We start from the raw sequence: 27,905 nt of genomic DNA on the forward strand, positions 1-27,905 counted from the left end.
ACCAGAGATGACCCATCTTCGAACTTGACCTAGATATCATCAAAACAACCTTCCTCACAAATTTCCAGAATATTTGGATGAAAACTGCAGCCTCTAGAGTGTTAACAAGCTTTTTCTATTTTTAGCTCCTGTGACCTAGTTTTTGACCCGAGATAACCCATCTTCGAACTTGATCTGTATTTTATTGAGACAAACATTCTGACAAAGTTTGATGATGATCCAATCAAAACTGTGACTGCTAGACTGTTAACAACCCAATTGTTAGAGTGTTAACAAGCTTTTTCTATTTTTAGCTCCTGTGACCTAGTTTTTGACTGGAGATGACCAATCTTCGAACTTGACCTAGATATCATCAAAACAACCTTCCTGACAAATTTCCAGAATATTTGGATGAAAACTGCAGCCACTAGAGTGTTAACAAGCTTTTTCTATTTTTAGCTCCTGTGACCTAGTTTTTGACTGGAGATGACCAATCTTCGAACTTGACCTAGATATCATCAAAACAACCTTCCTGACAAATTTCCAGAATATTTGGATGAAAACTGCAGCCTCAAGAGTGTTAACAAGCTTTTTCTATTTTTAGCTCCTGTGACCTAGTTTTTGACCGGAGATAACCCATCTTCGAACTCGATCTGTATTTCATTAAAACAAACATTCTGAAAAAGTTTGATGATGATCCAATCAAAACTGTGACTGCCAGACTGTTAACAACCCAATTATTGGAGTGTTAACAAGCTTTTTCTATTCTTAGCTCGTGACCTAGTTTTTGACCAGAGATGACCCATCTTCGAACTTGACCTAGATATCATCAAAACAACCTTCCTGACAAATTTCCAGAATATTTGGATGAAAACTGCAGCCTCTAGAGTGTTAACAAGCTTTTTCTATTTTTAGCTCCTGTGACCTAGTTTTTGAACCCGAGATAACCCATCTTCGAACTCGATCTGTATTTCATTGAGACAAACATTCTGACAAAGTTTGATGATGATCCAATCAAAACTGTGACTGCTAGACTGTTAACAACCCAATTGTTAGAGTGTTAACAAGCTTTTTCTATTTTTAGCTCCTGTGACCTAGTTTTTGACCGGAGATGACCAATCTTCGAACTTGACCTAGATATCATCAAAACAACCTTCCTGACAAATTTCCAGAATATTTGGATGAAAACTGCAGCCTCAAGAGTGTTAACAAGCTTTTTCTATTTTTAGCTCCTGTGACCTAGTTTTTGACCGGAGATAACCCATCTTCGAACTCGATCTGTATTTCATTGAGACAAACATTCTGACAAAGTTTGATGATGATCCAATCAAAACTGTGACTGCTAGACTGTTAACAACCCAATTGTTGACGACGAACGACGCACAACGCACGACGACAGACGCCGGACATAGCCCCATCACTATACCTCACCATGACCACTTCGTGGTCAGGTGAGCTAAAAATTCTTGATTGTTTAAAATTTTTAAAAAAATTCATATTTGAAATTTGTCTTTATTTCTTTGAATTTTTTCAAATGATTTGTACATTTTTTATTTGATTACATGTATTTTAGTAAATAATGTTGTAAATATTCTACTAATTAGTGTATTAAATAATTTTTCAGATCATTCTAGACAAGCGTTCATATATAGATGAATTCATTAGATTGACAAGGAAGAAACTTTTATTGGCATACAGAACAGCTGTTTTATAATATTTTTTTTATTTTGAAACAGATTTTTTTCATAGTTCACGTCAAATGATATATTCGTCATATGTTTATTTTCATTATTTTTCAAGGAAAGGGCTATACAAATTAAGTTGTATAAAGAAAATAGATTTACATTGTATTTATATAATATACATGTATATCCTCTTTAGAATCATTTTCTTATCACCCATACCATGGATTGTAGTTAAAGACCGCGCACATACAAAATATACATTCAAATTCTATTTGTTTTTGAAGATTGAGAGTTGCAATTATCACATGTAACCTGGTAATCAAAGTTTGAAAATAAAGTTTTTCAATTATCACTTGTTACCTGGTAATTAACCCCTTCAAAAGTAATTAAACTTCAAAGAAATTTAAGTGATGTGTAAAAAAAATCAAAGGTTACTTTTATTTCGCATAATACTGACTCAAACTGTAAAGATTTCTTTTTTGTTTTTCTAGCGATACATTAAAAAAATATCAGTAATATCTTTCTACAGGCATTCAAATAAAAAGAATAATTAAAATATACAAGTGACATTAAAAAGGCCGGAATCGAGACAGCCACACGAGAGTACTTATAAAACTGTTACGATGATTGTTTACTTCACTGCAACAGATTTACAAAAAATAATAATGATATAAATTATGATGAATGAAATTTAAATATTCTATGAATATGGCAATATTAAAATCTCGGCAATATTTTGTGCTAAAAAATTAATAAATTTTCTTCATGTGTTAAGCGAATTGTAAAGCCTGCAATACATTACCCGTAAAACAATTGTGCATTAATAAATTTGACTATATAACCCAATAAATCTTAAATATTGCATCTTTGATCATCTGTGAATATCTTACATCGGCTTCTTTTTTATTTTGAAATTGAATTTATTATGTTACCATAATAATAATTTTAAAATACCTGCTTTTTATATAAAAAATGTAAATTTACCGCGGATTTCGTCAAGTTAATTTTTTAATCGTCATTGCGGACAGATAATTTATACTTTAAAGAAATAAATTAGATATTTGAATTAAACAAGTATTATTCATCAAAATAAACTTTTAATTTCCAAAATCGGATAATATATGGAAAAGCTTTATGGTATTTTGTAAAGTAGGTATCCGTTGCGAACGGGCATTTACGCTTAGCGCCGGTAAATTATCGATCGATGTACCTTTATCGGGTGCACGAAAAAGTAATTTAAGCATTTAATTAGGGTTAACTGGGAGTGTCCGATCCCTGTAATGTAAATCCGTGGCTGAAACACACTTTTTTTCAGAGCTCCAGAGGTACATCTATACTTCTCAGTGATTAATTTAGATGTGCGTCCTGCGTAAAATACGCATAAAAATTGAAAAAGATGCACAGTTTCAAAATATGTGCATTCAGTTTGACGCATGCAAATTTGGTAGTTTATAATCCAAACTAGAACTCCGCGAGTCGGATGTGTCGCCTTGTGAACAATGTAGTTTAGGAGAAATGGCCAGGACAAAAATGAAATATGAAAAATAACAAAGGGCAATAACTAAAAAAATAATAAGTGCAGAGCAGCATATCTGTGCACTGCATTTCTTATCAATAAGATCTATCATTCTATGATGTTTCAAGGCCATAGCTTTCATACTTGAGGAGAAATGACCTGGACAAAAATAAAGTAAGAAAATCAACAAAGGGCAATAACTCAAAAAATAAGAAATGCAGAGTATCAGTTCTTATGCACTGCACTTTTTCTTAATGAGATCTATCATCCTATGAAGTTTCAAGTCCATAACTTTTATACTTTCGGAGAAATGGCCTGGACAAAAAATAAGTATGAAAATCAACAAAGGGCCATAACTCAAAAATTAAGAAATGCAGAGTACCGATTCTTGTGCACTGCACTTCTTCTTAATGAGATCTATCATCCTATGAAGTTTCAAGTCCATAGCTTTTATACTTAAGGAGAAATGGCCTAGACAAAATTAAAGTATGAAAATAAACAAAGGGCAATAACTCAAAAAATAAGAAATGCAGAGTACCTGTTCTTGTGCACTGCACTTCTTCTTAATGAGACCTATCATCCTATGAAGTTTCAAGTCCATGGCTTTTATACATTAGGAGAAATGGCCCGGACAAAAATAAAGTATGAAAATTAACAAAGGGCAATAACTCAAAAATTAGGAAGTGCAGAGTACCGGTTCTTGTGCACTGCACTTCTTCTTAATGAGATCTATCATCCTATGAAGTTTCAAGTCCATAGCTTTTTTAGTTTTAGAGAAATGGCCCGGACAAAATTAAAGTATGAAAATTAACAAAGGGCAATAACTAAAAAAATAAGAACTGCAGAGTACCAGTCCTTGTGCACTGCACTTCGGGTTATTGAAAGAAGCATGCATACCAAGTTTGAAGTCAATCAGACTTATAGTGACTGAGTTATGCTCCGGACAAGCTTTAGGGGACGCCGACGACGACGCCGACACAGACGCCGCCGACGCCAAAAGTAACCCCTATATGTCACCTTTTCAAGGCGACACAAAAATCATGATTAGTGATTTCTATGTACCGTTTGATTACTTTAATTTCATCAGTTGAATAATTTAGCCCGGGGTTCTATGATATCGCGGTACTTAACGTTTATCGGCAAAAAGTAAAAAATAAAAATCATACCTGAATGAAATTCCTCTTCCTTTTAATAAGTCATCCTTTTACAAAACTGTTTGTGAAAAAAATATGTCAAAAGTTCCAATTAAATTGTATTTTTTTTAACTATTTACATTGTCGCCATTTTGGCTCATTTCAGGGGAGGTTACTACGATATCGTGGTAATCCTTAAAATGTAAATATGGAAGGCTAAATCTGCCGAAATCTTCAAATAAGTTTGTGAAAAACTGTCAACAGTAATATAGGTATAAAATTCAAACTTTTAAATGTTAATTAACTGTTTGCAAACCTTTTTAACAATCATTTTACTTATTTACATGATTTTTAATGGATACACATTAGTTATTTTCACAGTGTGGACACTTGAATCCATCATTGAGACGGACAACATGGACAGGTGAGCAATAAATTAGGTGAGTCCAATGGTTGCAGACATCACACTGTGCCCATTTGGTTATTACAACACTGAGTGCACCCCTTAACTCCTTCGGTTGCCATTCACCACACACACAGCACAGATCTTCATCACAGATATCATCAGATGAACTGAGACAATCATCATCCTCACCAAGGAGTAATGGACCACCTTTCTTTGAAGATTGAATTCCAGATGTACTTGGTTTTACAACTGTGCTAATTGATTTACACTTTTTTCTTTTTTAATATTCATGACTTTATTGGATTGTTTATTTCTTTCTTTCTGTACGTGTATTGAATTTGAATTTATCAAGTTTTGGTTTTGTTTATTTAGAAGGTTTCCTGCTAAGTATGGTGGTACAAATCTTTTTTTCTTTTTCAGAACAACTGACTTTATAGTTTTATCATCAAAAAAGCTGTTTGGAGATTTGTTTACAGAGTTGGCAGGTGCAGCTTGCTTGTTTACAAGGTTGGAAGAAGCAGTTTGGTTGTTGACAGAGTTTGAAGGAGCAGCTTTGTCTACTACATTATTGTTAGAGGAAGAGTTTTCTGCAATATTTTTATCAGAGTCATTTTGGTTCTCTGTATCATTTTTGTCATAAATGATAGCTGGAGCAACCTGGCTATCCTCAATAACGTTACTGTTCAGAGGGTATATTCCAGTTTTTCTAAATCCTGTTATCAGTTTTTCAGACGATAATGCTCTGATGTAAGGTTTCCTGGTTAGTTGAGCAACCTGGTATTTGGTGATGTTAATACCTGGATATTGCTGAAGATAAACCTGGCATTCTTTATTATACATAGCTTTCAAAGGCCCAAATACAGATACATCCAATGGCTGTGTCAGATGGCTGGTATGGGGAGGAAGCACATATAAAATGACATTGTTCTGTTTGGCCCAGTCAGTGAGTGTCAGATTTATATGGGACCTATGACCATCGTATAATATCAGAGTTGATGGCTGATCTATGCCTAGACTTACACCGGAATACTTCATGAAATGTGTAGTGACGTAATTCTGAAATATCTGGGTGTTTGACCACCCAGAGTCAGACATTTCTCCTGCTGACCCAGGAAGACACCCCTCTAAAAAATCTGGATTCCACCTTTTTCCAGGGAAGATGTAATAAGGTGGGATAAAATTCCCCAATGCATTCCCCCCAGCAATTATGGTTATCGTAGAAGATCTAGTGGATGTTATAGCTTGTGGTTTTGTCCCTTTACTGAAAACAATCTTAGGCGGAGCATGTTCGCATTTATGCCCGTTTCATCAATGTTAAAAATTCTTTCAGGATGCTCATCAAATTTATGTTTTTCTATGATGGCTGAAAGCTCTCTAAAATACTTGTCAAGCGCTTCTCTAGATGCTGATTGAGCCCTTGCAAGGGACAGTTTCTGGGGTTTGGCAACAGTTCAATTTGGCCAACGTTTCAGAAGCCCATAAACCAACAATTACTTAGGGAGTTTTTGGCCTTTACAGATTTACCAAGTGACTTTGCATAGTCTTTTGCCATATGTTGGATTCCTTGTTTATTGTACCCATAGCCTATTTCAGCCATATAAGATACAGGCTGTACCAACTTATTTTCTTCTTCTTTATTGAAGATTGTTTCAAACCCAATAATTGAATCTACCTCAACTTTGCCTGTTTTCCTATCCCTTAAAGTGGTTTCTGGCACAGAATACATTCTGGCAGCTCTGTAAACAGACATTCCATTACTTGTAGCCTGGAAGGCTCTCTGCAAATTGGACCTGTCATATTGTAGTCTCTTTTTTTTTTAAGGTGGACCCTAAAATGATGAAAAAAGTTATCATACTCAAAAGATATTGTATCCTCCAGTACTTTATTTCGACGCATCTTAATTACGACGCCATTTTTGTTTTGACCTCGATTTCGTTTTGGGGTTTCCGTGTGACGTCATTCCCGCGCTTTTTTGTAAGTTAACATTTCGGTGATTTCTATCAGCGAAAATGTGGACAGTTGGCGATTTTGACGTAATCTTTTCGTACTTTTTAATAAAAACACTTAAAAATGATGTTTTTTTCTTATTACTAATTTTGTATAATTTTGAAATTATAGTTTTCTCAAAATTGATAAAATGACAGTCGGACCAGCCGACACCCTAACTCGCCGCTATTTTTAGAAAGCCATGAGATAGTATTATGACATGGTATGTGACCACCAAATATATAATTCACTGTGTAGGAAGGTGTACTCGTTAGCTCATTATTGTGTGACTTTATGGATGCATTTATATTAAAGTTTGTATTCTATTAAGTTCTTTTTTGTTGCTTTATTATTAATATTATCTATGTTATTTTTTACAGATCCCTGAAGTCAAGATCAGTAATTATTCACCAACTTCAATGACAACAGCTATTTATTTTTTTTAATGCAGAGATACATAATTACTGCTTGTCAATATGCTGTATTGTATATCTGCTACTGGCATAAATTCAGCATTGCTGAATGGTAGTACTCCTGTGACAGATGGTACTGTTTCAGAGAGTGATTGAAGCATATGATTTAAGCTCTATCTGCAATCACATCTGATTTCTTCCAGAAAGGTCTGAATCTTGCCCAGTTGTTATATTTTATGATCATAAGCATAGATATCACATCAATTTCAATATTGTTCAATGGGCAAGACAAGAAATGATTATTTTACTTATTCACTTGCTCATACATGCAATGTTCTACAGCCCATGGACATCTATAGGTTGTTTCAGGCCTTTGAAAAACATTTCAATAGGTGCGGACATAAATTTTGAGAGACCTGTCTGGTCAGGGTCTTTCAAATAGAAATTATATTTGAAAGACCCTGGTCCTGTGGAAGGTCAATCACTAAATTACATAATGACATATGTAAGCTTGAATTCAGTGCCTATTTAAATATAAAGTACTGTTATCCAAGATTTTGCAGTCTATTTTCAGAAAGCCTTTGAAAACCAGTCTAACTTCTCCCTTTCACTGATTAACAGCAAGAGAAATCTCATCAGAAGATGCAGCCAGCCAGAACCAGGATTTAAACCTTCTTTCCTGTCTGAAAATGAGCCACTCATTGAGTCTGACACTGCTCCTGTTATATCTGAAACTGTCTCTCCTGCTTCTTTTTTTCTTGTACAAAGAAACCTCACTGACATGTAAAAAGCCACATACTAATGAAAGAAAATATTTTAGCACAATTGTGAGTGGTAGGGCAATAAAACGGATGTTATCTTTGTTGTTTTGGTCTACCTGTAATCATTGTAAAGCATGTTTTGAATTTAGTCTTCTCAAAAAACTGAAATCCTGCTTAACTGAAATAATTGTCATCTTTTATTTATTTACTTTTGTGCTTGAAATGTTTCGTGCTGTTTACAAAATTGCTGTACATCATTCTCGCAGTGAAAAGGAAGTGTACTTTCGTTTTAGTAAGATTAAATATAGAAACCAATCAAATGCGTCGTTTCTCTGTACTCTCATATCCGCCATATTGGAAATCTATGCTTGTCATATTTTGATTATTTTTGTGTTAACGATAGTTTTTAGTTAATGAAAAACGTTGTAAAAGATGAAGAAATGAATAAATTTTTCACTGCTTAGGTAATTTGTTAGTTGTCACCTTATTTTGTTACGGTAAATGGTGATAATTTCTTAGGTGCGTCGGAACTACGTACACCAGGATATGCTCAAGGAAAAGATATTGTATTGATGGATGCAAAAAGTTAAGAATATAAATCTTATTTAAAGATGAATATATTTTTTGAAGTATTTTATGTGTAGATCTATCAAGTTGAACTGAACTTGTTTATAATATTTGATATTAATATTTGTAAACTATCAGAATGATGTTTTTGTTTGTGTATTGTGCAAATTGTTAAATGATTTTTATTCATTGTATCATATTCAAATATAATTATAAATGTATATTAAAAAAAATTGCTGTGTGATTTTTTAATAATATTTTAGGGACAAAAATTATGACTAAAGTGGCCTTCCATACATTTTCCAATATTAGCAATGGCTATTTATAGTAACATCAAGCCTCGTTTTGGTTTGTTTATAAATGTAAGTGAGTGGGAATATGGCTTATTTCAACTGACTGTGTAAAAAAATGAATGGAAATGGTAGTTAAATGTAAAGGTTTGCATAAAAAAGTTTTCTTACCAGGAATGCATTCATTTTTTCAAAATTATAATTATCGGCGAATGCGATGCGGTTTAGCGTGACATTTATAAAAATAGCAGCATCGGCAGGTGTCGCTTTTGCGCGCAGTCGCAGAAAATGTATATACCACGATATCATAGAACCAGCGATAACATAGGAACTGAGTATAATTTCCTATGATTAGAGGTGCAAGACTAATCAGGCATTTTTACCAGCCTGTTGAATGTTAAATTTTCTGAATTGTTGAAATAAATCAATATAAGAAATAACTATGGCCCAGTGTTGGTTCAACAAAAAATTATTTAGAACTGAAAAAAAAAGATATATGGATGAACAGATGAAAATCCTGAAAATTTTCGATGCAAAATATGCTTACGTTAACGCTCAGTAAGAACCCGAGTTACAGTTTTAATTAAGAAATCGAATGTGCTGCACAAATGTATCATAACTTTTGTTGGCAATACAAAGTATGTATTATTGTTTAAGTACTAAACAATTCCCGCCGTGTTTCTTAAATTCGTTTTGCGTTTTGTACTGGTCGCATTTTTTCTACACGTCGTGAAAAATCTTCAAGACTCTCTCACTAAAAAGCGTCCGGAAGAAAATATCTAGATAGCGTCCAGAAGCGTCCTGAAGCATTACAATCAAAAGGGTTATATTTATGGTTGGTTAACAAATAAACAGTTTAAACCAATTTTTAAAAAGAAAATTAAAGACAAAAACAATAGTTCCTTTTTTTTAAAAATTTTAGTAGGTCTGTCTAGTCACACTTGTTGTTTTGTCCAAGTATGAATCCTTTCCATAAAATGCCAAAGTTAATAAAGAAAAACATAACAAAATTATTTGATCATTTGACGGTAAAGGTCATTTAAAGGTCAAGGTCATATCTAAAGTATTCCACGTGTCTGTTTGGATACAAGTGTTGTTTTGTCCACGTATGAATCAAATCCGCATCGTAAATAACAAAATTATGACCACTTAACCAAAATTCAATACTTTAAAGGTCAAGGTTACAACAACGTTTCAGAATGTCTTATCAAAAAGGTTGTTTTGTCCAAGTATGAAAATAATCAATTGTTGATTATCAAGTTACTGCCAATTATAGCTATAATCAGTGAAAATTAAATAATTTGAAATGAATTCTGTCAAGGTCATTTAAAGTTCAAGGTCAAAGTCAGTTCAATCTTTTAGAAGGACTTGTCCAACATGTTGTTTGTCAAAGTATGACGATAATCCATCTATTAATTACCAAGTTACACTCAATTATAGCAAAAATCAGTAAAAAAAATCAACAAATTAACATTCAAGGTCAAGGTCAAAAAACAGCCAAGGTCAAGACATGAAGGTGTTATCCTTATTCTGATTATTTTAATTATGCTGTAGGCTTACGTCAAGAGGAGGTAATGTCTCCTCTGATATTTTCTCTTTTTATGGAAGATTTAGAATTGTTTTTACAAAACAGTGTCGACTCTGGTCTATCAAATTACTGGAGGATATAGTTTTAATTCTTTGTTGTTTGCTGACGACATGGCCATCATAGGTCAGACACCTGAGGAAACTTAAAAACTTTTAGACACTTAAAAAAATTATTGTGATAACTGGGGTCTTAAAGTAAATACAACAAAAACAAAAATAATGGTCTTTCGTAAAAGGGGTGTGCTCTTACCAAAGAGAATTGGTATTATGAATGTAAAAAAAAAATGATGTGGTAAATGACTTTAATTACTTGGGAACAGTTTTTAACCACACTGGTATCTTTTTATTGAATCAGGAACATTAAAATTTTGATAGGTAAGGCGTAAAAGGCTATGAATGTGTTGTTTTGTAAATGTAATGAATATGATCTAGGTCCAAAGTTATTTTGTCAGTTATTTGATGCTTTTGTTGTTTCTATATGTGAAGTCATGGGGATATTCTAAGTCGAAACCAATTGAAAGAATTCATTTAAAATTTTGCAAAAGATTATTAAAAGTGAGACAGAATACATGTTATGCACATGTTTATGGCGAATTTTGGAAGGTACCCATTGTATGTAAATAGATATATAAGAATGATAAAATACTGGATGAAAATTGTTGAGACTGATAATATCTTATTAAAAACAATGTATAATATAGCATTAAATGACAGCAATAGTGGATGTGTAAACTGGGTCACAAATGTGATTTTTTTTTTTGAATGCTTATGGATTTTCATATGTTTTTGATCAAATAAATTACATAGATAAGAATATGTTTTTGACAGAGTTTAAAACTCGCATTTTGGATGTTGTTAAACAAGAATGGTTTGCTAACTTAGAAAATAGTTCCCTTTTATATTTTTATAAAAATGTCAAGAGTACATTTGAATATGAGAAATATTTAGATATTTTACCAAAAGGATTTAGATTTTATTTTTGTAAATTACGAATGAGTGGTCTTCCCCTTAGAATTCAAACAGGAAGATTTAATAGAAACCCTATTCCCCGTAATGAACGATATTGTTTATGTTGTAACAATTTAGATATAGAAGATGAATATCATTTTATATGTATATGCAACTTTTATTCAGAATTAAGACAAAAATACAAAAAGGATATTTACGTCAAAAGACCATCTGTTTATAAATTTATCAAACTTTTGAATTCTTGTGATAAAACCGAGCTCATACAATTATCACTGTTCATCAAAAACGCTCTTGCTTTAAGAAATTCAGTATTAACTGTAGAAAGATAACTCTATTACATGTTCTTTCTCCTTATACATGATTAATTGTTTTGATTTATATGTATTCAAATTACTACCATTACTGTCAAAAATAATTCTGTTGTTATTGTATCTCACGTTGACATATATAATTATTGATATGTATATACAAGATGATGTACTATGTACAAATCTGAATAAACTATCTGTTCTGGTCTGTTCCTAAAAAGATGTTGTGCTATAATATGAAGTTAATCCATTCATCAATAACAAAGTAATAACCAGTTACGGCAAAATATGATAATTTCAATAATTTTATTTAATTTGACTTTCTAGGAACTATTTATAAAATGTGCATTGGATATTTATGCAGCATAAATCAAAATAAAAAATTAATCAATTATTACAATTTATCCAAACGCTTTGACTTTTTTAACAGATTATATACATTATCAGTTTATTAAACCACTGTGCCATGTTACTATAAAAATCATGGAAATACAAAACAATAAATATATATAACATAAGTTCCGAGTGAAATTTAGATACATGTTGTTCAAAAGAACAGGAGAGAGACACCTTATCTTTGTTATTTGATATCTGAGGAACCCACATCAGTTAACATAGTCCATTATATGCGTTTAATAATTGACAAATGCCAAGTTGGCAGAACCTTTAAAATGTAATACCTTGTCAATTGTTTTTTCTAAGCCATGGGAGGATGTTGAAAGAAAAATAAAAATGAATATTATTTTTTGGAAAGGAGTTTTGATCATAACACTTTATTTGCCGTCAGGTAATTGGTTTAATTTTTTAATACATGTATGGTAAGATAATTTTATAATATTTTAATATTGTTACTCCATTCATGAATTATAATTTAGATAGAAACTGACATATACAAATCGGTGTAAAGACTATTGAGTTTTACCATATTTTTATTCACAGTGTTGAATTTAGATGCTATCGGCTCAGTAGTCACATGTAAGTGTTTTATTACACATTGTTTGAAAACAATAAGGAATTTCAATTCTGTATTTATTGATTACATTATATGCTATAATAATATGATGAAATAATAAATATCAAATATTTATTTATTTAATAATAACTCGCAGAATAGTGAAATAAAAACACGAATTTCAATATAAATGAATAAGATACATGCAAAACAAAGGTATACACATGTGTACATAGTTGAAACAATCGCTATTTCTATAAATGAACTATATATACGATAAAAAGCGTATATTGTGTAACAAAAATTAACTTTCCAGTTGAAGATACAACCAGTGAACCTGTTGTTGCTGCCGATAAAGGTAAAATGTTTAAATATACCGTAATACTTTATAGTATATATACGAATAAAAGTGACAAAAAGACCACTGTTTAAGGAAATTATATGACTAGCTTGAGATTGACATTTTGGTACCATCTCAGTCCTTAAATAATTACAATACAAACATTAATTGCCACGAGATCCTCCTTATGATTTTTACACGACAAACTTTGTTCTTTTAAATTATATAAGGCACTGCTGGGTGGGGAGGGGGCGGGAGACGACCTAAGGGAAGTACAAGGTTTTTATTAAATGAAGTTTCGTATATTTATTATTTATGCTTTAAACCTAGTAATACAGAATATATAAATACATGTAGCAATGTCTTGCTCATGTATATTGTTTCTCGTCTGTTTTACAAAGTGTTCATGAATTATTTACGAAAGATATCGATTTTTACTAGTGAGAGTATTTAGTATAAAAGTTAAACTCATTTCATTACTTGTCTTTATCTAAAATTTATTCAAAAGATTTAGCCGTCTGTCCACCTCTAGCCTCGATATTTCATATTTCATGAATAAACAGTGCAAATAATATGAGCCGCGTCACGACAAAACCAACGTAGTGTGTTTGCGACCAGCATGAATCCAGACCAGCCTGCGCATCCGCGCAGTCTGATCAGGATCCATGCTGTTCGCTTACAAACCCTATTACAAGTAGAAAAACTGATAGCAAACAGCGTGGATCTTGATCAGACTGCGCGGATGCGCAGGCTGGTCTTGATCCATGCTGGTCGCAAACACATTATGTTGCTTTTTGTCATGATGCGGCTCAATTATTTTCTTTGGCTTGAGTTTTTAATATTACTCTAGATGCCGTTGGAAATGTCGCTCTTGGAAAACAGACACTGCAGTCAACGTTATCAATATACCAATCGAGTATAGTTGTTGACGGCAACACAGATCAGTATGTGGCAAACGGATCTTGTATCAATATTGAGAAGAAAGGAGAGTCCTGGTGGCAAGTGGATCTCGGAGATGTCTACACTATATTTAATGTCCGGGTGTACTATGCGAAGGATTGCTGTGACATAGGTAATATCAAGTATTTTTAATTTCCTCAATTATAGAAGAGAATTTTTCTTATAGTGGTTGATAATAAGGAGCCAACAGATTAAGAAAGAATCAAGATGAACCAAACAAAACATTTCTTGTCAACTCGCCACTAACTATAAAGCATGCAACGTATGTAGTAATAAAGCTATAGGGTATCATAACTTGGATTTTTTATTACTAGAGAACGATTTGCTAGGACATGATCGCATCAAAAATGCTAAGTGTAATAAACTAGTCAAATTCATTATAAAAGTTAAAGATACACTTAGAACGACCACATACTATTTTTGTTTCGTCTGTTATGTCAAGACGTTAAGTTATAAGTCATATAACAGATCTCAATCGAGAATCGGCTTTGTGAATCTGAAAACATGCAGTAAATTTAGCAAAATAAATTGTCTTCGGCGATCTTTATTTTTTCTTTATCTACTCTATTAATTGCCAAGAAAAACAGTTAAAGGTAACAAATTAGAAATTTCACACGGTGTATATAATAGACAAAATGTTTTATATTGAAAATAAAAGGAACACAGACATACAATTTTCACCATTCATCTTCTAGAAACATTAAATGAATGCTATAGTGATATTTCCACATGAAACGTCTTATAAATAATCTTTCTATTTAAGTCGTTGACGAAAAAGACTGTTACACAAATCCGGAAGCATACAGAGGTAAAACAAATACAACACTTAGCGGCATACCCTGTCTACCGTGGGACACACAACATCCACTATCGAACGTTAGTTTTCTTCATCCATACCATTACGGAGCTAATGTTGGTGAAAACTACTGTCGGGTACTTTCAGATTATTTCTATTACCATTATAAATTACGTAATGAAGAATCCAAAAATGAATTTTTCGATATTATCTACAGAAACAAGAAGCCATGGTGTTTCACCACCGATCCTAAAGTGTTGTGGGAATATTGCGACATAGACGTATGTGAAACAGGTATGGATGTATAGCCGCGTAGAAACACATTTTCAGAAAATGTTAGGTTTGCACTTTGAATATTTATTACCTTTTAAATAAGACATATATAAGATATTAAGCATATAACATCCAGATCTAATTATTATATTACGAATATGAATGTAAAATAAGGTAGGAATTTAATTTATTCGCAAAGAAAAACGCATTTTTTACTATTTCTTAGCTAAAGTCCTACATTGTTTTACATTCATATTCGTGATATAATAAAAAGATATGGATCTGTATATACGTGTGTAACATATAACGCTTAATAATGTTTAATTTAAAAGATAATAAATAATAAGACGAAGACGCCTGGGCTAGGGGGCTTGAGAAATGTTGCAGTTTTCATTATCACTCATATACAGACTCAATGAAACCGCGTCTGTAATTTTCATGTAATTTTGTTGTGATTAATGTTTCCGAGGGATCATCCTTTTTCAAGATTTTTAAATAATGCCATATGAGCTTAGTTTCACAAAAACTTGTACAAGCTAAAGCCAATATAACAAATACAGTCTTTTCTTTCTCATCCCCGTATTAAAATGTTCGGTCAAGATTCGCCAGAACTAACAACATTCCCCATTTTGTAAGGCTGCATTTAAATGATGGACAATTTTATACTGATTGTAACGATTTCTCTCCAGAATGCGCAACACGACGTTAGTTATTTTCGCTTAAAGATATACCGTACTATGCTCAAATTTGATATTAGAAAATATTGATGATTGCAATACAGACAGTCTCTTTGTAATTGTAAAATAAACATGTTTTGACTACACACAAAGTAGATATGTTAGTTTTAAACCCCACACACTATATAGGTGACCCTAATAAAAAAAATATTGTCATTAAAAAGCTGGCAAAAGAAACCCCACTTTACTTGATCTGAAATTGAAAACGCTGCTTTCCATACAGTTTATTCATACTTTTTTCAAATTAGATATATTCAGAAGTATATAAATTTCTGTGATTGAAATATTTTATCCTAGGATAGTATATCGTTAAGTGTGACGAGGCCATTAGTATATATAATCGGCGGTATTCTTATTGATGCGTTTGTGACCATTTACATTCGTTGTAAATTATTTTTGTTGGTAGCAAAGGCTAAGCACAGTTACTTTACAAAGTGAATGGTAATGGAACATTTGGCCATGATTGTAAGTTAAATAATTCATATAGACAGGGTTTATTTTCAATAAGATTATGAATAGTGAGGAAACAATTTGTTTAGAAAAATATATTTAAGACCCCATTGGAAAGCCGATAATAATCATAAATGGAAATAAGTTCTGCCTACCAAAATTCCTTCTAGGGCAACGCTAATTTTAAATTGATAAAAGTGGTAATAAACATAAGTATAAGTACAGAAGTCGGAAGCATATTTATGTTTTAAAAACATATCTTTGATAATAGTTTGTAAGAGTTCTACGAAACAGAATCGTAAGCATAAATATTGCTGATATTGAATCATCATTCGTTTCTAATATCCCTCAGAGCCTAAACATGACAATTGAAAAAATGAGCATACATAATTTGATTTTAAACGACTCGCTATTAGAAAACGGAAGAACGACGGTTTACTTCATATATTACCATATTTCAAGTAATAAAGGAAAACACCAAACATTATACATTTACTTTTAAGTGGAACATTGAATGCACTTTCAATAAAAAATAACATGTTTCATGTATTGTTTTATCAGTTCAAGAGTTGCATTTAGTTAATGTTCTTTAATCAAGGAAAGTAATTCATTTTACATAATTATGTGACGAAATATTACGTTCAATGGAATACAGTAACTTTTCATTTCCCAACCATATTATTGTCACTGTAACTGTTATAAACTCATGTAAATTATTTTTACTTAAGACATTTCTGTCTCACAGTTAAAACAGGTGACCTAAATCTAAAGCTAGGAATCAGTAAAAACAGTGTGGAGACTGCTGTTTATATCGAAACACCTGACAATTCTCAAAAAATTCGGGAATTTGTAACGTATACTAACCCTAAAACAAGATATGTTGAGATCCATCAAGATGGTACAACAGACTACTATCCTCTTTGTGAAGTAGAAGTTTATGGAATACAAGGTAATTTTGCTAAATCTAATGGTATGTTTGTCTCTTTAAAATGTATTGGCAAACTTTCTACACAGGTGCTGGTATCAAAAACAAATATACTTTTACCATAATAGTACAAAGGTAAACTTCATTTAGGTAAATTCACTGTCGTTCACTGAGGTGTAATGACTATTTACAAAAGTGCACTTTTTCTTTGCATTGATTTGATATTTTTGGCTTATTAAGTCCCTTCAATTATTCAATAAATACTATATTATTGGGGGGGGGGATACAATACATTAACTAAACAAACAACTCTAAATAAGCATTGTTTCATTATTTTTGTTTAGTTTTGTGTGTAAAACACTATCTTGAATTTTCGAAGCGGTGTTCTTGCCAGCCAATGAAAATTTAAATCTCATTTTTATGATTTTCTGTACACGAGCATCAAAGTGACACAATAAACAATCGGTAGAATAAACCATTAACAATTTTCTTTCCTATTAAAATATTTCTTTCCACATATTATCTTTCATAGGTAGATGTATATTTGGACTGCACCTGAGTTATGTACTTATAGCAACTCTTACGTTGATTTTTGCGTATGTTTACAAAAGTCAATGACATTTTCCATATTTTATTATTTAGTTATAATTCTACCAGAAAATTTTGTTATTTTTTGTGACATTTTATATTGACATTTATCGTTCTTAAATGATAGAAACAATAAAAGTAAGATATTTTATTGATACTGGCACCTGTGACTTGCTATTTATAATATCTAATCCTTTATCCTGCTCTTGTTTCAGCTTGTCAACGATGTTTGGAATTCGTTGACAAGTAACAGCAAAAAAAATCTTACTAGGATTGCCGAATACATGTAACCAAGAACACTGCCATAACAGTTTGATCAGGCTCACTAGCTTTGATCAAGAGCTGAAAAGATTAAGATCAATACCTGAGGTGTCTGATGTTTTATGGACAGCAAGGTCTACATTTACAATTTACGATGCCCGTCCCTCCTCCGCTGTATCTTTCTTATTTTCCCTCAGTTTCTGTTCTGATTCCGTGTGACTGCATCTAAAGTGCATATCTTGAATCTAGCAATTATTTGTGACCCTCAAGAAAAAGTTAACAATGCCAGGGTAGGGTACAATTTTTAATTCAATTCCATCTATTGTTGTCAATTCAATCACCAGCTGCTGCATGGGGACATTTCTATATTTCTATCAGGGCCCAATATAAAAGATTGAAAATGCAAGTCTTTGTCTAAAATGAAAACATCTTTGCAATGTTCAGAAGTCAAAACTGATCAAACAAGGTCTTTCTCCTTTTTTTAGCTCCCCGGACCACAACATGCTGAGCTATTTGATTCCCCTAAGTCCGTCGTCCATCGCCGTGCGTGGTCAACAATAACATTAAACAACATCTCTTCTGAAACCAATGACTACAAAGTAACCAAAATTTACTATAATGATCCTTTAGTGGCCCCCTCAAACAATTCCTGTTTGTCGCATAAGTAGTCATGTGGCCAGAAAAGGCTTTCAAAGTGCAAATTAAAAAGAAATCTTCATTTCTGACAGTTCAAGACCGAGACCTTTGATATATGATATATTCTATTATCTATAGGCCCTCTAGGTTGTTCAAATTTTGCCCCTAGTGTCAAAATTGGCACCGCCCAGAGGGTCAAAGGTTTCCCTTATATGTATATATAGCAACAACTTTAAATTAAAACTTCTCCTCTGAATTGAAAAGATATATATGTAAGATATATGGCATGATACATTGTGTCATGGACATCTACCAAGATTGTTCAAAAAGTTACCCTTCGGTCAAAATTTGCCCCGCCCCGTGATAGTTAAAACTTAGAGCTTAGACATTTGGTATATGATTTCATCTATAGCTCCTCTACGATAGTTGTCAAAGTTTGCCTTTATGGTCAAATTGGCCCTTACAAAAATAACAGTATGTCTTCAGCTGAGCGCTTTGGGGACAATATCCCCCTTGTTTCTTAAATATGAGAACATGTGATAACTAAGGGAGCCCATCGTTCACTTTACACAGACACAACAATTAATTCTGGCGTATTACACATGGGGGCACCAAATGAAAATGTGGCACATACTTAAGGGTGACAAACAAATATTGATACATTGAAAAAGAAAAGAAAGGTTGAAGTATAAAATTAATGGTCAAGCATGGAAATAAATACTTAACTTTGAATGCTACGAAGAGGTGTATTCAAATAGACCAGGAAAGGTCAATCGACGGCACCAAAAGTACAAATTTTAAAATATATTCTCTCAATATTTGCCCAATAAAGAGATTTAATGAGAAAATCATCATCTAGTGTCGTATGATGCATTTATTGGACGTAGTTACGCCAGAATATATAAATCAGGATATAGAAACTCTTGAAAACTTTTGAGAGTTTGGCATCAAGTATGATTCAATGTTTAACTTATAAATAAAGTAATCAATCTTTTGATAAAGAAGTACTACGGCCCCAAAACCTAAAACATTAAATTCAAAAATCTTACGTAGGTCAGTGTGGCACTTAAATCGGAAAAGTATGGCGAAGATAATTAAGAAACTAAATTGAAAGCCAATATAAAGTGCGATTCTAAGCTCGATGTCAGTTATAAGCATTTAAACGCTTTTCATTTGAAGCGCTTTTTTGCAAAATAAACATTATTATTCTTAAAAATCGGAGAGAGCCAATAATCTAAAGAGCACACATTTGTATTGGTATAGACCTACATGACAAGATGTTATCAAAATCTAGAAAATGTAATTCCATTCATGTCATGTCAAAGAACCTCAGTGGAGTCCCTTCAATGATGTCGGAACGCCATCATCGTATTCATAACCACGACCTAAACATTTGGTATGCTCGTAATTTGTGAAATAGCTATTTCAAATATGAACAAATTGACAGACTTAATTAGATGCTGCCGGTTATTTCACCACGCAATATATCATAGTATAGTATAAGTATATCTTGTGTTGTGTCTGAATTAAATTACGTGGTTATTTCAGAGGCAGTCAATTAACAGTTAGTTAATTCAATATTTTCCAGCTGACTCTTGTCATTGTACAAAATTTCAAGACTTGATAGAAATTGTTAATTTGTAAGAACAAATTCACCTAAACAGATGCAATTTTTTCTTAAAAAAGATCAGTGTCTTTGATTAAACTGAAAAAAATGCAACTTACATGTTTGTTAAAAATTCCATGAAATGTTGTATTGTGATCTAGGAAGAAATTAAAAACATTTTAATATAGCACAAAAATGTATTATTATATATAATTACAATCTGACTAATGTTAGATCTACTTATTTCTTTTGTGTAGCTCTGATGACGACCGTATATGTTTCGCCTCCTATATCATTCGGATTTCCCGACAAAGATATTTTGAGCCATGCAACAAAACCGGTTTTTTTGGATAAAATATTTAAATACCGTTATCCGTGGTGGAAGTTTAACAAGTTGTTGATGTTTGTTAGAAAAAAATGTTTGTTTTTTTTATAACAAATTAACTTAAAATAATAAAGTTTATTTTTAATGGGCAAGATTGTTTTGCCAGTTTACCTGTTGGCTATATGGACAACGCCATGTTTTTCTCGAAATCGTGAAAATTACCTATTCAATATTGATTTTCCCAGGGTTAGATTTAGAAACCAAATCGCTTTCAAAATTGAAAGATCACCAGAAAATGTTTGTATTTGGTCACGGTCTTAAAGCGGAGCGTTATCTTGAGCTATTATCTATCTAGAGCAAGTTATTTGACCTTGAAATGACAAAATAACTTATACAATGGCAAATTATGCAAAACACGAGCTCAGTGATCACGACTTTCTTTTGCTTTACATTTTTGTATTGTAATAATCCAATGAAATGCAAAGTTAGAATAGCTTTTACTTTTTCATATGTAGCTATAACTAGAAATATAAATAATATCAATATACATGTAGATATTTATGTTACTATTTAGATGATGCGGTCAATGTAGCTTTTGAAAAGCCGACTGAAATGTCGTCAGTCCTGAGTGTCTATGAGTCTAAGTTTGGTGTTGACGGTGACCGTGGCCAAAGCTTACGATATAAAACATGTTTCCACACTCTGGAAGAAGATAATCCTTGGTGGCGAGTTGACCTGACTGGCATTTATGTGATATTTGCTATTAGATTATTTAATCGCCTGGATTGCTGCAGTAAGTATGCAGATATCCTTTTCTTATAACTCCCTTCTAAGTTTATAGACGACCAACAGAAATATGATGATGTCCTTCAATTATGACATTACATTGTCTGAAATATATGGTTTATTATAAAGAAAATGTCAGCATCTCATAATTAAAGGATTCATTTCAAAACAATAATGCTTACAATACTTATTGTTTTTAAAGGCGATCTTGCCCATGACGTTTTATTACAACTTGGAACGACACTAGATACAATGTCAAATATAAGTTTTGTTGAAGGTCAGATAAAGGACATTCAAGATATAATACTTCCGCTGAATACAAACGCTAGATTTATTCAACTTGTTCGAACACGAGAAATGGGGTTTTTCCACCTATGCGAAGTTGAGGTGCTCGGAAAAATAGGTAAACTTAATTGATTTCTTACCATGCGAATGAAACGTATCTCAAATTCTGCATTTCAGCAGTCAAAGTTATCTTTATTTTCCCCTTTCAAATGAAAGATAATCTGAACAAACAAATCATTCTATTTCATCAAACCACTTACCTTTGTTCCACATAAACTTTTCACGTTTCACTTACGATGTCAATTATTGTATTCCGTTATTTCGTTATCACGTCCTATTCATTGCTTTTCATATATTGCTAGGAACTGTAACAATGCTACTGATTCATTTCGGATACGTTTCTATAAAAGAGTTTCGTGGACTATTTCGATTCTTTATTTCTTTGTTTCTTGATGAAAGTCATACCGAATATCAGTGTTAAAGAAATAATTAAATTTTGATGCACAAATTGAAATTATATCATTTTTCTGAAAAAGCTCTTTTTGTTCATATTAATCAAACAGAATACAAACAGTACAAGTAGGTTATTTAAAATCTGACATTTTAGAGGTAAAATCAGAAGTTCCTCAAGGTTCGATCCTTAGGCCCCAACTATTTTTGATTTATATCAATGATATAATGTATATGTATATGCTATATGTATATGATACTCTGTAATGGTCTTACTAAAGACTTGTATGCCAATCTGATGACCGTTTACTAGAAATACAAGATAATTTACAAAAAGATTTAACTTAAATATATAAATGATTGGTTTGGTATAATCCTAATAATATGTCATTGCACCCAATAAAACAAAATGCATGATAATAGGTTCTTCAAAAGTAATTGATACAACTCTAAAAAGTGTTACAGTTCAAAAATATTGGGTATTTATGTAGATAATACATTAAAATGACATTATCAAATAAACTTGCAAAGAAACTAACCTCCTAAACATTTTTTACCTTACAGGCGAATTAAAAAAGAAGATAAATTACAAAGCCGTAGACTATAAGTAGTATGTTTATGTAAATAACATTTACATGTATAAGGAAGTTATATTTTTGTAGCTGAATGCAATCCTAACCCATGTCAAAATGCTGAAATGTGTTACCTGATTCACTGTAACGATGAGAATTGCAGAAATTACAGATGTGTATGTGAAGACGGGTATGGTGGAATCAACTGTGAATATAGTAAGTATTTAAGTACCAATACCGATAGATTAATAAACAGATCTAGATATATTGGAACATTCTTTCCTTTCTCTACCTTAATGATAAGGAATAAATTGATGGCTGCATATTGGAATCAGAAACAATAAATTTAACATTTAATTAAGATATTTCATAACTAAGATTAAATAGTTTTTCTTATATAACAAAATTTAAAGGAACGTCTAACGTGGCTGTTGGGAAAAAAGTTGCTGCATCAAGTCTCCACCATAAACATTGGTTTCCTAACAATGCAGTGGACGGAAACAACAACCAGAATGTTCTAGATGGAGCCACGTGCGTAACCACCCACAATGAAAGGAAGCCATACTTTACTATAGATCTCGCTGATGAATACAATCTTATAGATGTAAAGGTTTATAAAAGATCTGATTGTTGTCGTAAGTAATCAGTTACATATATATTCATTTAAAAGAAAAGAAAAAGAGGACTCGAGATATTTTCTAAATCAATTAATCTCTTTTCGTATCCGGATTTCTCTGATAGAAAAAACACCATCAATGTGTGATTGTTTTTCACAATGAATACAATCAAAATTCCAAGGACATATTGAAACTGTCTTTTTTATGAATAAAAAAACAGCATAATAATACTCAATTGAAAACACAGTACATGTACTTAATGAATTGTTGTGAAACAAGTTGTAATATCAAATCTTCAAAAATTTGGAAAATAAACACTTTTAGTTGGCGAAGAGTACGACATTCAACTATTTGTAATGACACCCGAATGGACTAACATTGGATTCACCGATGGCGTCGAAAGAAACATTGTAACATTTCATATACATCCATATGTTGCAACAAGATATGTGAAAATTATGGCAAACGAAGAAGACCCAGTATTTCTCCAGTTATGTGAGATTGAAGTGTATGCTATTTATCAAAGAGGTAATAGTGATCATCTCTAATCTACTGTGACACGAATTTTAGATATTCAATAAACTTTGTTCAAATGTGTATTCAAAATATTCCAAACATCGTTAGTATTGTTAAAACAGCTGATACATTTTATTGAGAGAGCATTTCATTATGATCGTACCAGTTTTAACGAATTTTTAGAGCACTTTTTTCATGTAAATTTCACTCCGACCAATTTACGAATTAGATATCATTCGTACAAATCAAAACTTGTGACTCGTTCTAATATATATTTTTTGTAGAACTGCAATCAAATAGCTCTTCGTCATCGCAATCAAATAGCTCTTCGTCATCAACATATCAAGTTATAAAGCAACAAAAACAGCCATACATTCAGATGAGATTTTCATTCTCAGATCAATACAGCGATGTTGTCACTTCTGAATCGTTGTTTGTAGATTCTGTCAGACAAGGTCTGGTCTCTCAAACTGGCTATTCTGCTAATAGCTTTAAAGACTTACAGCTTGAAAGAGGTATAAAAACAACGGAAAATTACGCTTATGCCTAATTTTATATTACTCAAACGTAAACAAATAATTAACTGATTTACAAGTGGTGTTACTTTCCGTTGTGTTAAACTAATGCTGAATAACAATGCCGATTCTTGAAGCTTGCTTTTGAAGTTGTTGATTCTACTCAGGTTCCGGCTCATGCCTGAAAAGATATACGAACTACCCCTAAGGCCTTCTTTTATCAGTAAAGCTATATATTCGCCATATGATCTTTACAGTGTTGGCGAGACTAAGAACAACAATTGATTCTTAACTGGATCTGTAATAAGTTTTGTAAAAAAATGATAGTTTCCAAATTTTATTTGCTGACTGATATGGTTCTATTTTATGCAAATTAACATCTGGGATATATGTTATAAGTCTGTTAGTGTCAGAAAGTATTGAACAATTGATGCCCGCACTATACTCAGTTTCAGCTCTCTTTATCGTTATAAAAATAGGTAATCTGATATGAAAAAAACAAACGGTGTGTAACACAATCTGTTCATGTTGTAATGGATATATCTGTGACACCAGTCTGTCCCAAATGCTAAACTGTGCCTCAGAACGGAGTTTAAATTCGCCATCCACGGGTGGACACAAACAAACCGAGTATGCCTAAGTTTCTTTTCTTTTGCTTTGTAGGCAAATCTTTCTATTCCTTTTATTTCTATTTCTGTTTTAAACTGAAAGTCTTTTACAGAGCCATTCCGTGTGTCTCTCCAACTGCATGCAATAGAGGGAAATGTGACACTAGATGAAAAGTTTAAAAATATCGACACATTGATCCGATTTGGTATTCTTGAACTAACGAATGAAGATGGTCAGCTGTTAACAGTAACTCCTGGAAGTCTGCAGTATCATACGATGTATCATGCAGGAACAAAAGGTTTGTATGGGCTATCTTCTATTGAAATATTGTCATTCTAAAACGAAACAGAGCATTCATCGTATTTAAGTACATTACATGTTCGTACACGATTACCATTGCTATATACTAGTTTACATTTCTCTTAAATGTGCTAGTTGCAAAGAATCATGAACATAATGTTAGTAAAAAAACTAAAATTATAAGTAACATTGAACAGGTTTAATTTTGTTGTATTAGAGCTCTATCCTGTAGATGATTTGAAACTCAGTTAGTTGTTTTTCCCTGCTCCATGATCTGTAATGTAAACAAAATAATGTGACTTGACTTCAGATTGTTTTAATTTTTCATTTTATTCCTAGGAACAAGAGCGACCAGTGTACCAACGTTTTTATTGTCGATATTTGCCATATTATCTGCTGAGCTTAGGTAGAACAACACAATGATTACTGTAATGTACATCAAACAAACATACAAACATGGACCGGACCGGACGATACTGCATAACATATTTAATTATTTTCATTCTTAAATTATTACTTTATATTCTTTCCTATATGTTCTTATTAGTACAAATAAAGAAAAGCTCTTTCAGGATTGGCACAATACTTAACTTAAGAACGGAAGACGGAAACACACACGTGCCGAGTTATAAATTGTGCAGAACTAAATTTTGAAAAGAATAACATACGTCAATATGAATGTTACTAATCATACTGTTATATACTCGTTATATGTTATTGATATTTTCATCTCGTGTTTGGTTTTAAATATTTTTTATACAGTAATCATTCATCGCTGTTTGTGTGATTTTCTTTTGAAAGTTCTTATACAACTTCATATTATGATATTATCTCCCTTGATTGACATGTTCTTGGTTTGAGAATCTTAAGTCGGTGCGGGGGGGCGGGGAGTTAGCTTGTAGTTTCCAGTAACGTCCATGAAAAGGCTCAATCAAACGGAACCTGCAACAATTTTTTTACATTGGCCATTTTTGATTTTGGACGCTCTTGAGGTATTTTTCTCCATTTGTTATCATTGACATATTATTTGTTCTTGATCATTCTTATCTATACCGCCTTTTTATGGGATAACAACACCATTACAGAAAAGGTTTTTCATTATAATAGTTTTCTGTCAAGAAATATCCGTGAGTTTTTGTATGAAGTTATTTGGTATATTCATGCATCATTAAAACACAAAAGCTATGCATTTTTAATCTCCCTTGAACATACAAATCTAAAAAGATTATGCGATTGTTACTTAACAATTTCTTTTTTCTGTATGGTCACATGTTGTACAGTTCTTTCGCATTAATGGGCATTTCATATATTAGCTTATTTGTGTGTTGCAAAAATGAATAGTTACCTTCAGTCTGTGTTATCTCTTAAACTTCTTAATTTCTAAGTGAGAATATTTTAAAAACGCCCAAAAAATAATTGATCCTAAAAGAGATAAATTAATTTAGAATATTTAATGAAACACTTCATATACTTCAGGCGCTTTTGATTAAACAATATTCAGATCAATACATATAAAATGATATTTTATTTACATACATTTTTAAAATATAGAATTATACTGTTTTTGCTGTGCTAGTCTGTATTTATGTCAAGCATTTAAATATTCAAACTTTAATACATCTTTGTTGTAAAGTACATGTACTTGTTTAAAAGATTGTTTTATTTTATGCCAACTTTAAGCCATTTTTCAAAAATTTAATCGTTTATTTTCGATCATAGGCCGTTTGTTTTCACCTTCACTCCTGGTAAATTTTCTTTTTCAGGGTATATAGACTCTGTAATTTTACAATTATTTCCTTTGTTTTTCAGTGGTCACTAAAAAACTTGAATCTGAGAATCTCATTGAAACGAACTCTTTGACAGTTTCTTTTTCAAAGATATTTTGCGTTTTCTGACATTCATTAGAGAGTACGAGGGGCATATATTAATTAGTGGCAACAACTCAATTTAAAAATGATTTGCACGTGAAAGATAATTGATTTTTTCTAGCCAATTTGCATAAATTTTTAGCAGGTCATTTATTTACATGGGGTTTTGTATACTGGTTGTAAACATGGCTTACATTGTGATGTGAGAGAGGAGCAAAGAGTTGATTGCAAACTTTGTGGATCATTAGGTAGGGTCTACAGGATCAAATTACTCCATGATAATGCACCTGCGCATCGGCCAGGCTTGGTTCAGCTTATTTAGAGCAGCAGAGAATTGAGGTTTTACTACATCCCGCTTATAGTCCTGACCTCTCTCCTTGTGACTTTTGGTTTAATCCATACATTAAATCTTGCCTTTGGGGTCGCCGGTTCGAAACCAAAAGTGAAGTCGGAAGCGCTCTCTACCAATGTATAAACAGTATACACACAGAACAGTTCAGAAATGGATTCAGTGGCTGAAAAAAATGTGTAGAGGTCCATGATGAATATTTTGAACGACTCTACTAATCATTTTCCAGGTGTACTCTTGCAAAGATCATGCACAGGTATGACTTAATTATAAAAACGCGCTGCCCTTGCCACTAATTAATATGCCCCTCGTTTATTTATGGTAACACCGGAGTTCAGAAGGTGGTAGTCTTGTGTTGGAGATTTTTGTTTGGTGATGCATTCATTGAATGCCGCCCATCCTTGTTGATCTTTGTTTCTATATTTCATAAGGTTACTTTTTCTCATAAAGTATTTTAGCTGATTAACCTTTACAAACCTAGACATTCATACTTGACAATTTTAAATTTCACATCTTGTGTAACATCAATGATAGATCCCTCTCTTCTCCCCGATTCATTCGGGATCAACTGTTCATTCAACAAGTTCAC

The 27,905-nt window shown here is 32.3% G+C and overlaps 3 protein-coding genes across 4 annotated transcripts in view; 2 read left to right on the forward strand and 1 right to left on the reverse strand.

Annotated features, from left to right (window-relative positions):
• LOC132730799 (ubiquitin carboxyl-terminal hydrolase 1-like) overlaps positions 1–9,466 on the reverse strand; it is a 31,819-nt gene extending 22,353 nt beyond the window's left edge. For both annotated transcript variants that reach the window (XM_060716817.1, XM_060716816.1), the window contains exon 1: positions 9,284–9,466. The gene's annotated coding sequence lies outside the window, so the exon portion shown is untranslated. The remainder of the gene's footprint in view (positions 1–9,283) is intronic.
• LOC132730807 (uncharacterized) lies at positions 6,729–23,847 on the forward strand. The gene is made up of 12 exons (XM_060716855.1): positions 6,729–6,752; positions 7,693–7,901; positions 12,508–12,575; positions 12,869–12,910; positions 13,743–13,964; positions 14,616–14,942; positions 16,854–17,057; positions 21,024–21,242; positions 21,438–21,638; positions 22,633–22,758; positions 22,956–23,177; positions 23,484–23,847. Exons 1-12 carry the CDS (start codon positions 6,729–6,731, stop codon positions 23,705–23,707), a joined length of 2,088 nt encoding a protein of 695 aa, XP_060572838.1. The 3' UTR covers positions 23,708–23,847.
• Positions 23,848–23,983: 136 nt separating this feature from the next.
• LOC132730804 (uncharacterized) lies at positions 23,984–27,827 on the forward strand. The gene is made up of 3 exons (XM_060716823.1): positions 23,984–24,190; positions 24,912–25,097; positions 25,439–27,827. The coding sequence occupies exons 1-3, from the start codon at positions 24,055–24,057 to the stop codon at positions 25,507–25,509; spliced, it is 393 nt and encodes a 130-aa protein (XP_060572806.1). The 5' UTR covers positions 23,984–24,054; the 3' UTR covers positions 25,510–27,827.
• Positions 27,828–27,905: the final 78 nt, after the last annotated feature.

Source organism: Ruditapes philippinarum, unplaced genomic scaffold (assembly GCF_026571515.1).
Source record: "Ruditapes philippinarum isolate M1 unplaced genomic scaffold, ASM2657151v2 ctg1881_1_1_1_1, whole genome shotgun sequence".
Taxonomy (NCBI): Eukaryota; Metazoa; Mollusca; class Bivalvia; order Venerida; family Veneridae; genus Ruditapes; species Ruditapes philippinarum.

Coding starts and splice junctions, on each gene's coding strand:
- LOC132730807 (XM_060716855.1), top strand. CDS start 6,729: ATGTGGACAGTTGGCGATTTTGAC. Junction 7,902..12,507: donor CAAAGAAACCTCACTGACAT/GTAAAAAGCCAC, acceptor ATCGGTGTAAAG/ACTATTGAGTTTTACCATAT. Junction 21,639..22,632: donor TGAGGTGCTCGGAAAAATAG/GTAAACTTAATT, acceptor ATATTTTTGTAG/CTGAATGCAATCCTAACCCA.
- LOC132730804 (XM_060716823.1), top strand. CDS start 24,055: ATGAGATTTTCATTCTCAGATCAATACAGCGATGTTGTCACTTCTGAA. Junction 24,191..24,911: donor AGACTTACAGCTTGAAAGAG/GTATAAAAACAA, acceptor AGTCTTTTACAG/AGCCATTCCGTGTGTCTCTC. Junction 25,098..25,438: donor GTATCATGCAGGAACAAAAG/GTTTGTATGGGC, acceptor TTTTATTCCTAG/GAACAAGAGCGACCAGTGTA.